General features: G+C 43.8%; 1 protein-coding gene across 1 annotated transcript; it reads right to left on the reverse strand.

Moving 5' to 3' along the window:
• Nucleotides 1–10075: 10075 nt before the first annotated feature.
• Nucleotides 10076–10729, reverse strand: neurog1 (neurogenin 1; the record flags this gene model as incomplete). Its single annotated transcript, XM_084449309.1, has 1 exon — nt 10076–10729. One exon carries the CDS (start codon nt 10727–10729, stop codon nt 10076–10078), a length of 654 nt encoding a protein of 217 aa, XP_084305435.1.
• Between the last annotated feature and the right edge of the window lie 1790 nt (nt 10730–12519).

The following is a 12519-nucleotide window of genomic DNA, read 5'->3' on the forward strand; positions in this document are numbered from 1 at the left end:
GGCTGCTCGACAAAATCAATCAATCAATCTTTTTTTTTTTTTCTCTTCCTCTATTTTTCTTCTTCTTCTTCTTCCTCCGTTCCTTGTTTATTGCTGGGAGATAAGGTGGGGTGGGGGGGGGTATAGCAATATTCAAAGATATTTTGGGCCTACACGTTTTAAGCAGCAGAAAGAAGCCTGGTGCTAGAGTTGTCAGGTGCTGGAGAGGCCGGCGGGAGAACAATGGGCAAGAAGAAGCAGAAGGCTGGAGATGAATGCTCTGGGTAAATCAGTAATGGAGCTAAAGGGCATATGCCTGTGGGGAATTTGCTGGCTTATAAAAGAGCTTTAAGAGGCCTTCATTCATATGGACCCAAAGAGATTTGAATTGCCCCCTTCACAATCACTTGAAAGGCCGAGCTCAGGGTGTTCCGAAACAAAGTGGAAATCACGCTGCCCCTCAATGCCTCTAATAAGCTTTTAACTATTCTACATTATGGCGCTACCCCTCTTCTTCTCTTCTTCTCTGGTATTGTTTGCCAGCCATGCAGTCAGGCCAACTTAAATGTCTGATTTATACTTTTCTTCATGGTGAATTTAAACTCTTTTTTTTTTCCAAAATGAAAAAGAAATCCAACTGAAAGGTTTTATTATACAACATGGAAAATAGGGGCTTGTTATTCAACCGACAACTGGGATAGCTATAGGGCCTCCAGTGAAAAATGATGTATAGTTTCACAATTAGGGATGTTTTAGCTGATTTAATTTCTTCATATTGTCATTGTTAGATCACATGTTGTGTGTATACAATGCATTTTCAAAATCAATCTTTAAAAAAAACTCATATAATTATTGCAAGCACAGTAATAGATAAGTAAAAGAAAGCTCTTATCTCGTATCTGTGTCTGGTACCATTTTGTGGTTGACCCAACACCGGGCAGTAGTCAGAACTCCATCCACGCGATCCTCATGTTATATTCACAACATTCTAGCCACATTCTAGACAGGTCACTATGGACTGTGCTGTTGCCATGACGCTAGCGTTTATTGCCCTGGAAATTGCCTCGCTCTCTTCCAAGCGGCGTAGGTCAAGGGTTCGCCCCGGGCTCTACTGCGGCTGTGCCCTAAACACTCCTAAATATCCACCCCCACCTCATGGTATTCTGTAGCTCAGGAGGGTGGGCAGGAGAGGGGCACAGCCAGACTCCCAGTGCCCCCTGGATGACACTGTTAAATGTCAGCTTCTGTGGGCTGTGTGGACATTAAGAATTTCATGGTAATTGTTGAAGACAAGGAGGGGGGCTTGACCTCCCCAGCCCTGATTAAGTACTCATAAAAACCTCACAGCCTGCACTCAGTAATGGCTCCCAGACAGTAGAGAAAAAAGAGAATTAAATAGATAGGTCGCTTTAGGGGGTGTCTCAGGAATAAAGACAGGCAATACATTTGGCCACCTAAAAGGCACAGCACTCTGGTGTCATTATGCCTGGGATCCTTGACTAAAGTTGATGTTTGGTTGCATAATAATGTCTAGAAATGTAATTTTGGCATTCTGGCATTTTGCATTGGGAAATTACATCAAATGGATACTTGAGATATTTCGCAGGCAAGGTCTGATAAACTTGATAAAGTACACAATTACTGATCCACATTTTACTCCCATCTACCATGTTATCTATCATTTATAAATCAAACCGTCCATAGTGCGATTAATGAATCATCCCAATAGAAGTCACTGAGGCGTTTGGAGGTGACACACTGGTGTTGCCCCGGCAGGGGGGCCAGGGTACAGGTGCGATCACTGGAAGAGGGACATGGGCGGGGAGGGGAGAGGTTATCTTGTACTGCTTTGAGAGGAAGAAAATCACATCTGTTTATCCTAAGCACAGGGCCAGGATTGGGTTTCCTTGATTTCTATCTCCTTGGGTCTCTGAGGACCCCCCAACCCCCACTCTATGCCCCCCCCTCCCTCCTCTCTCAGAGAGCACAGGGAGGAGGAGGAGGGGGGGAGGAGGCGGAGGGGAGGAGGAGGAGTAGGAGAGGAGGAGGGGTAAAAAGGCACCTATTTGTAGAGAAATGAAATGCTGAATATGGGGTAGCTGCATGGCTACCCTCTTGATTGACACTTTCCTGTGACTCTGTTCTGCCTCTGTGGGCATTTAAAGCAGCTGCCTGCCCCCCTTCATTTTGCCTGAGAGGAAAAGGCTAGTGAATGGGGTGTGTGGGTGGAGTTGGGGGGGGCGCTTTACTCTAGTGGGGCGAAGGTGACAGTGCGTATCAATTCAGGTAGGTGCACCTCTCCCCCCCTATCGCCAGCCCCTTCTCCCAGGCCTCTCCAGCCTAATTAGACAACACTTAACACGGTCGAGAGCACTTGAAACCCACCGCCACCCCACTTATACCTTACAGCCTCCAACAGAGAGAGAGAGAGAGAGTTCCCTACTAAGCTGAAGAGTTGAATTTTGACCTTGTGTTATTCTCGACAAAAAGAAGAAGAAGAAAGTCTGTTCAAGAATTTTTAGGTATAAATGTAACGTTACAGTAGTTTTTGATTCCTGTCGCTGAATTGCTTTTTACTGACAGTGGATGGTAGATTTAGTGCAAAAATGTCCCCATATAATTTCAAAAGTGTTTATGTACAGTATAGATCCTGTAGAGAGTGCGTTTGTGTGCGCGTGTGTGTGTTTGTGTGTATGTGTGTGTGTTTGTGTGTGTGTGTGAGTGTGTGTGTGTGTGAGTGTGTGTGTGTGTGTGTGTGTGTGCACGTATGAGGAAACATACATTTTAGCATGTGTGTGCACACACCTGTGTGGGTGTGTGTGTCTGTCTGTGTGTGTGTGTGTGTGTGTGTGTGTGTGTGTGTGCACATGTGAGGAAATGCATACATTTCAGCGTGTGTGTGCGGACACCTGTGTGTGTGTGTGTGTGTGTGCGTGTGCGTGTGTGTGCGCGTGTGCCTGTGCGTGTCTGTCCAGTGGGAGGGCATATGGCTGTAGGTGTGTGTTTGGGGCTTTCCATTACAAATGAAGACAAGATATATTTACCTCCTGGCGGGCAGTCAGTAGGAACAGACAGCCCTGGGGCGAGGGTCCACTCTGCCTTTGTTTCCTGCTCGTTCCAAAGTGGCCTCTTTCCCCCAAATGTGAGCTTGGCCTCCCTACCTGGGGTTAAGGGTTACATATGTCTCCTCTACCATAGAGACACATCTGCACTCACAGTGTCTATTTCAGTACAGGTGGAGACACGGCTCAAATAACGTTTGCTGCCTGCACAGTGATAATGAGTATATAGTCGTATACTTTATTGCCAATATATATTTCCTTGTATATTTGCTGAACTGTCCCAAATGTGCAGTTTTCTTTCATGAGATTTCATTTGTCTTTCGTTGTGCACTGTGGCTCAAGTCATGGCATGGCATATGGTGATAACACATCTGTTATTTAAAAAATAAACAAATAATACGATTAAACCAACTATTTATCAAGAGCATAAAAACAATGTGTATTTTATTATTTTTGGAGAAAATATTGCATCCCCACACTAAAATCTGAAATATATTTTCCCATCATGTCTTATTTGTTGTTGTTAACAAATATGTTATTTGCTTGAATGGGACAATATCAGTGTATATTGAAATGTGGATGCAACAGTGCATTCCAGCTCTAGGCCCCTTCCGCTCATATGGTAATTTCCCCCTCATCACAAGGTGTAGTATACATTCACTGACAGGTCCATTTCCTCAACCGTAAACACTGCAAAGGTGGGTGAATAGGTAGTGAAAAGGGCATAGGCAAGGCCTTTACAGGCCTCAGTGAATAGCCAGCGACTCCAAGCCCACAGGCACACTGGGCTTGTGGATGGAAGCCAAGAGGCCACACTCACATTCAGGTGGGCTGGCGAGGAAGTCATCCTCAACACAGACAAGGACGGAGGGCCACGAGGCTTCTGGCTCCAGGGAATCCCTCCTCCATTCACCCTGAGGTTCCAGCACTCGACCGGGGGCGACAAAAAGATGTCCCCCCTGTCGTAAAGCTGGCAGTAAGGGGGAGGGGCACTCCGTAGAGCCTTTAGTTCCAACACACAAAGCATATAAAGTGGGTTTACAAATTGAGAACAATGTTGAGGAATTTACAATGGGATCAATACTGGTCTGTTGTGGCCCGAGCACAGCACTTATTAATCAGACTATTGTCTTGGTAAGGGCAGCTCTCCAGACTATAGTCTTCGCTGGAGCACTTCTTGAGAGGCTCAGTAAGAGCTTTAAGTCAGTACAGGCCTATATTGTTGTACAGTAGTTCCCAAATTCAAATTGAAATACTAAACACAATTTTTCACCTTTACTCCTTACATTGCACTACATTTTAAAGCAGATGGTTTGATAACACCTAGTTCACAATAAAGTGGCAGTTAAGATCATTCTCAGAGGTGGCCGCTTTTCTGCCTGTTATGAAATGACTATTAAACAACCAAATTGAACAGTTTTGTATAGTATATTTTAGATGTTTCAAATCCTTTTGAAATTCTAATCTCTGTCACCTACTAGTTGTTCTACACTCACCTGTAGCTTCCTATTGATCTCTCAATATGCATCTGTCACACTATCAATCATAAGCATTGGTTATTCATAATAGTGACCATTACAGTGTGTGTGAGTGTGTGTGTGTGTGTGTGTGTGTGTGTGTGTGTGTGTGTGTGTGTGTGTGCTAGGTGTCATTATCTCAGTAACTAAACCTTGTTGATATATTCACCTTTGCTGCAGCCGAGTACATTTGCTGCGGTAGGCTCTTAGCATTTTTTTTTGTCACTTAGAGGAACAATTAGACAGAATTTAAGCCTCTATTTTAACAACAAGTCATTATCCTCCACTAATAATCCCTGCGCTGCTGCCAGCCGCCCCAGCGGACACCCCTGTGATTGACAGACTAGGTGTGAAGCTGTCAGAACAGGCTCTCTCCCCTTAAGTCTCCTCAGCAGAGCGGCCGGAGGGTCTACAGACGTACATGCAGCACACCCGCTCATCCTGGGACTTTCAGTGACTGTTCCCCGGGCAACTGCAGCAAATCACACTGTATACTGTGACCGCTATGCCCGGGCTTAGGTTGCGCTTAAATTAGCTTGTCTTGTGCAGAGTAGCAGGGAAGAGTCCCACATAGCTGTCCCTCTCCTGTGTGGCATACCAGTCAAGCTTAGGAGGAAGGAGGAGGACAGGAGGACTGAATTTGTTCTGAGCGTGCTGCAGGCGGGGTGAAAGGGGATTACCTAACCTTGAGATGGCTGCAGGAGACAGACATCTGCACCGGTGGCGCAGGTGGAGGACTTGTCACTCCAGGAAGACGTCTCTGCCTCAAGCACTGACGCAGGGTCAGAACATTCTAACCTGAGCCACTAGTGGAGGCGGGTGGCAAAACTGGCCCCGGATCAGCCAGCGTGCTTCTGTTAATCCCTGTTTAGGAAAACTCCAAAGAAAGAATTAACTCCACATACACTTCAAAGGGAGTGGGCCGCCCAAAACAAGCAATCATGGTAGGGAAGCTTGTGTTGTGCGTGTTAGTTAGCAGCAATGATTGAAGTGTAGATAATCTTTCAGTAGCCTATCCCAAGTGAGATACCTTTACTTCAGTTGTGTACAAATTTATATAACAGCCTACAAAGATGATAAATGCTCCAGTGTCAACAATCACACTTTTAGTATACTAAATTGCTGTTACTTATTGTAATAGCATGTCATCTGTTGCATAATTAGGAGTGTATTGTCTATTTCCCCCAAACGTCCTTATACATCTTCATCATCGGATCGTCCACAGACGGGCCTCCCATCTCCAGTTATCCTGGTTTTTTGCCATAAACAGTACAAATAGGCTAGTTGCTAGTTTGTTTGTAAATTCAGTTGCTATTTTTGTTTGTAAATTGTTGTTGATGATTGAAAGCTTTCCAAAAGATCGGTCTTGTGTGCTACTGTATTTCTGCGCCAAAATAAGGTGGAAGAAGAAGAAGAAGAAGTGAAAAGGGGAAATAATGTTTTGCAACCATCTTGGCCTCTCAACAGATTGAGCAGACGGGTCACTATGTCTTTGGTAGACCTGATATACAGGCCTGTAAACTGATGGAGATAGAAAAAGAAGGTGAGTATATACACTCAAAATCTCATCGGGTCGTCCACAGAAGGGCCTCCCATCTTTGTCTCCAGTTATCCCGGTCCTCCATACACCTGGCGATCTCATCGATGGTCTCCACTTCCACATCCCTCTAGATTATGTCCACAAATATTTTAGTAGTAAATCCTCGCGACTTATACCATCCGTTGATCAACTTCAGAATCAGAATCAAAATCAGTTTTATTGCCAGATTATTTATTTTTTTACATATACTAGGAATTTGTTTTGGTCAGTTGGTGCATAACACTGATGGTTAGGCCACATTAGACAGGGTGCAGGGACTAGACAGGGACAGCGTAAAGGACAGGGCAAAATACAACATCAGAATCAGAATTTGTTTTATTGCCATGCAGCTTTTCAACATACTAGGAATGTGCTTTCGGTTGTGGTGCATAAAATGGAGACAGCATTGGACAGGGTGCAGGGATGAGACAGGACAGTACAAAGAGCAAACATGTACAACAAGCTAGTGCAAAAAAGGATAAGCTAAGAAAAAGAACAATATACAATGGTGTGTGGCATGTGTATATACAGTGTGTGTACAATGTGTTAATGCGTGTGTAATGTTTTTATACATTACATTACATTACATTACATTACATTACATTACATTACATTACATTACAGTCATTTAGTTATATATACAATGTGTGCCGTTGTGATATGTGTGTGCAGTGTGAGCTTATGTACGGTGCAGTCAGAGGTCATGTGCAAGTAGTAGTACTTTGTTGTAGTTATTATTTAATTGGGTCTTTCTACTGTACTGTTCACAACACGGCTACTGCAAAACTAGTGGCTAGGTGTCATGTCTACATTACATTACATTACAATCATTTAGCAGACGCTTTTATCCATTTAACTGAAAATCTCAGTCTAAACTACCAGGATTAGGGTTTTCATCTCTCTCCCTCTCTCTTTCTCTCCCTCCCTCCCTCTCTCTCTCTCTCTCTCTCTCTCTCCCCCCCCCCCCCCTCCTGTCCCAGCTGGGCTCTGTCTTCTTCCAGGGTGCAGTTCTCTAATGCTCCAGAGCCAGAGGCTGAAGATAGCACTAGGGGGGCGGTCAACCTGCTGCTTCCACCATCTTGACCCAATAAATATTTAATGGGTGCCATAAATGGTAATTGACACATAAGCAGCGAGTGAAAATTCAAACCTAAAATAATATATTTAGAACACTATCAACGTAATAACATTCACAATGTAAACCAGGCAGCTGAAAGGAAACTTGAATGATGTCATATCATCATCTGATTCCATGTCATAACAACATTGCATTTGCGCGTTCCCATTGATTAAAATGGCAAATACAAATAATTGAAATATAATTTTATATCTAAATACAATTCAGATTGCCTGTCCGTTTATGAATTGAAATTGGGTTTTATTATTTTGAAACGTTTTAGCTTTTGTTTGAGTCAAGAGACCAACCCACATCCAGTTTAGTCAGAATAGAGGAGACGAGACTGCACAGAGCTTGGATGATGTATCCTGTTAGAGAGCGGATCTAGTCGTTAGGAGGTTAGTGGTCTCCCTGCCCCTGATGAAATGTGGCCCTTTGTGTATCTCGAGACTTGGCTTTGGGCCCAGAGAGGGAGAGAGGGAGGGGTTGAAATAATAACGTTCAGAAGAAGTGCTCAGATGTGTGGCCATTTTCTGGCCACTATAGAGTTGAGAACTTGGATGGTCGGTAGGCTGATATTACAGGCTAATAACACGGACATTAATTGCATCACTCCTTTATAATTATTATTATGTTTCGACGAAGTTCAGGGAGAAATGAACAAAGCAAAATGATATGGCATCGATATTCGACTAGATCGCAATTAATAATGATGTGCAAAATTAGAATTCAGTTTGTGTGATGACAATAGATTTTAGCTAAGCTATAGGCTGTAAGGCTAATTAGTTTTGCAGGTGCACGAGCTCTTGGCCTCGAGCGTGGGTTAATCCTAGTCGCTCTATTGCTCGTGGCCCCGTGCGTATGAACAAAGAGTTAGATTCATATAGCGTGCAGTGCATGTGCCACTGCTGCTATAAAGTAGGCCTATGCACTCATCATCGACCACATCGGAACAGGTGGCAAGACAACAGACTAGACTTGGCTACAAATTCTATTTAATTGCATCATTAATGTTTTTCATGTTATGTTCGTTGTTTATTTAAAGGTAGAACTCTAAAAGTGACACGTAGGCCCAGTCTGTGTCCAAATGCACACTCCAGATGAGATTAATGATGAGATTATCTTCCTTTTTTCGTCTTTGCTTTGGGCCAGACTGGGGTCTTTCTTTTCTCTCTCTCTCTCTCTCTCTCTCTCTCTCTCTCTCTCTTTCTTTCTTCGTGTAGGCGAAGTGGGCATGTGCATGTGGGTCCCTGTCCCCCGGGCCTGCAGCAGACCAATTCTCCTCCCCTATACCCGACACGTGCAGATACAAGGGCCTTGGCAAGACCTCATGCCGAACTCACAAATGGAGGATTTAACCTGAACCTCTTTAGAAATAAAATGATCCCAAGATCACTAATAAGCTTCGAATGAAAAACTATTTAAAGGCACATCTGAGTTGAGCGAATAAAACACCACTCCCTTTCTCCACAACATGCAACTAAGCCGAGAAGAGGCGTGCATTAGATCTGGTGGGGGAACTGTAGATAAAGGCTGTTTATGAGTCTATGAGTATAGGCTAGAATGTAATTTGTTTTCCTTTCTTATTCAAAGTATAGGCTATTCCACTGGTATGCTAACTTATTTTTTGCCCTAACTGGTTTAGTCCAATAATTCGATTTTTTAGATATTCGGGCTCAGCTGGGACTGAGTGGGGGTCGGGAGAGAGAAAGAGAGAGAGAGAGACAGAGAGAGAGAGAGAGCGGGGGGAGTGTGTGCAAACCATCAACCGGTGGATCCACCTGCTACTGTGCGCTCGCTCTCCAAAACCGTTATCGTATTAATGCATCACCCCCCCCCCCTTTGTCTCGCGAAGCACGCTAGGTCGCTGGCCCTGTTCTCTTCAGCATTATTCTATGACAATTGTTGTGCTTGGGTTTGGGATAATGTAGCCCAAAAGCATTGCACCTGCAATATTATGGATATAAACACGTTTCCAAAAACCTAATGGATTGAGTCAACTCCCTTCATATTAAGTAGACAAACCAAATAGGTCAAAACACAATGAAATATATATATATATTTTAAAAAACGTTATATTTATTTGTAGAAAAATGGTTCGCACCACACTTCCAAGTCAATAAAATAGATCTCTTTATGTACAAAATAAATTTTCATATGACAGGAAAAACAATAAATGAATGAATAAATAAAATAAAAAACAACAACACTGGGTAAATGTAGAAAGGATCCCTGCCTCTTCATAGGATTGAGTCTTTCTGTTGAGTAGGACTGCAGTTCTCAGGGTCAAAATACATAATGCATGAGGCCAGCTCCTTGTCTTTTGACGGCCTTTCAGTCTATTGTTAGACCGTTCAAACTGAATTTCCACGCTCGTTTTTCTACATTATCACTCTACAAATTGTAAAATTGACTTTTCACCTCAGTCTGCAAAAGCAAATCTGTCTTCTTTTTAATTATAATACTCTTCTAATAGAGGTTGGGGTCAGGATTTGTAAGTGGACTTCTAGTAGCCTGTGTTGTATGCGCTGCAAAAGTGCAAAGGTTTTGGACGAATACAAAACGTAGCAAAACAATCGTAAAAACTTGGGGGCAAATTAAGTTATTCAGATGAAATAAGAAATGTGTAAATAATAGCATGTACATAGGAACAGTATAAAATACCCACAGAGACGTGGTTAAGGCAAACAGTGAATATGAACCGTCTCATTGAGTTTTTCTCCTTCTCTCAGAGTAACTGAAACTCGCTCAACTTTCTCAGTTATCACTCTATCACATCAGCCTACTGCGGTCTAAATGTTTACGATGTAGGCTACTGTAATTAATAAACACTTGACGCAAAGCCGTGGTAGCTGTACATAACATCTGTCTGCAGAAATCCGTAATCATCCTTAGCTGCTGGGCTGCTGGGGTTTGAAGTGCAATACGCCGGGGACGAGGAGGAAGACGATGCGCTGGAACCCCAGGAGCAGGCGTCGCTGCCCGGGCTCGGAGCGTCGGCCACGCACGCCAGGTTCTGGAGCTCGACGGGCGCCTCTCTCGACTTATTCTGGCACAGGTCGGCGATGCGAATGGTCTCGGAGAGCGCCCAGATGTAGTTGTGCGCAAAGCGCAGAGTCTCGATCTTGGTGAGCTTGGTGTCGTCTGGGAATGCTGGCAGGATGCCCCGGAGCGTGTCCAAAGCGTCGTTGAGGTTGTGCATTCTGTTTCTCTCGCGGTCATTGGCCTTCACCCGGCGGTTCTTCTTGACCACATGCACGGTGCCATCATTCCTCGCCCGCCCTCTGCGTCTCTTCTTCTGCTGCTGCTCAGGCGCGAAGGCGCTCTGGCTGTCGCTCGCAGGAGAGGCGGGCTTTCCCAGCGAGGATGCCGGCGAGGCGGAGCTGCTGCGAGATGTTTCATCGTCTGTGTGCGTAAAGTAGTCGCAGCTGGAACTGTCGATGTCTGAGTATGCGGTCTCCATAGCGGTGCACATAGTAGTTATTCTGCAGAAATAAGAGGACAACTGGTTAATCACTGCAAATACAAGAGTCCGTGGTGAGTGATAAGAATACGTTTGAAGAAACACCGGGAGATTCACTAACAAACCTACCTTGGTAGTAGAATGCCGGGTTTAGATAAGTTGTCTTGCAAGGACCCAAAGTCCCAAATTAGTTGGAGTGTCGAGAATAAGGCACGCGTCTTGGTCTTGCTCTTGAATCAGCTCGTGTGAGCCAGTGAGCCTGGCACACGACTGGCCTCACATACCTTATATACCCTGGCGAAACAATGCTTGCACCCCCCTCGCTTTGGCATTTGTGTGAAGGATGGATGAATGGGGTGCATCAGGTCTGCCCCGTGCCGCACTACCATCTCATTAGCATAATGTATGCCTGTTGTTTGTTCACCCTCCGAAGCGTGCCTGTAATCACGACTGTCCAATGGGAGCACGGGACCGCGGCCCAGCCACGCGAGCAGCACTGTTGCTATCCTTGGACCAAAGACCGAGCCCACTTTAAGTTAAAGCTTTAGAGCAAAATGATAGAAAGACACGACCGAATGACTGACTGAAGCGCTTAGCTCCCAAGGCAAAGGCTTATCCTTCCTTCTCTACCAACCCCTCTACACGACTTCCATAAAAATCGTGTGGCAGCCAATGTTTGATAACTTAGAGAGCCAAATGAATTCACCATAATAGGCAATCAGAAATGCTTGATTCAACTAGACACCTTTACGCAACTACATTTTGTGACATGTAGGTTATTGTAAGTCTTATCGATAAGAAATATTTAGACATAGGCTATACATGACCATAATGGAAATTAAGTCGTTTATTTTTTAATAAAGGTAAATATTAAGTCTAGGCTATTTCAAATTTGTCACAACTTGCCAAACCAAAACATTTTCACTGACCAATTCAGTTCAACTATGAGTAGGCCAGCAACAGGCATAGGCTACGTATTTGCTTTCTTAATTTTATAGTTTTAAGGTGCATCTTTACTTGTCAAAGCGTTTCCACAAATCCCAGGCTAATTCACATTCAAAACATGAAGAGGACAGCAGTAAAAATGTCTAGCACTTGCATTGGCCAATTTCTTTAAGTGTTTTAAAGACATCTTTATGAGACAAGCATACAATTTTCCATTAATTATTCCATTTATTCAATTTCCAGCATCTCGCCCCTCTTTTGTAAAAGTGGATGGGGGCACTATTTAGAAATAGTTTGGCCAGAGACCTGCAGCGCCTTTCTCCTCGTCGTCTTATGATAATAGGGGGACAGTCATTTATAAATAATTACACAATGTTTAGAGTCTTCAGGCATGTATAATATATCAAAGCGATTATAAGGTGAATTGTTCCATTGTGTGGATCTCCCCTCGCTTCTTTTCAGTTCTATACACGTTGTCCCTCGTCCAAATTCGGCTCCTCTGGGCCTTTGTGCCCCTTTTTTCTGCTTGGGCCACTCTGTTGGCATTATTCTTATTCAAATAGTCCCAGCGTGAACAAAAACACCCCAGCTCAGAGGCATGCTTGTAGCCTATATTCTGTTATAAATTATTATTATTTTTGTTGCTTATTTACTTGCCCATGCGCCACTATACATTTGTTTGGTGGAGGCGCAGGCCGTGCAACGAAATAATTAGGCTGATTAAAATATTATTTTATTAACCTATTATTTTCAATGCATAAAAGTGTGATAACCTGCTTGATATGCAACTTTAGCCCATTGATGACATAGTAGGCAGTTCTGTTGTGGGAGGGACACTTGACAGTCTCGGCTATAGG

The sequence above is a fragment of the Borostomias antarcticus genome (genome assembly GCF_949987555.1).
Source record: "Borostomias antarcticus genome assembly, chromosome: 14".
NCBI classification, from domain to species: domain Eukaryota; kingdom Metazoa; phylum Chordata; class Actinopteri; order Stomiiformes; family Stomiidae; genus Borostomias; species Borostomias antarcticus.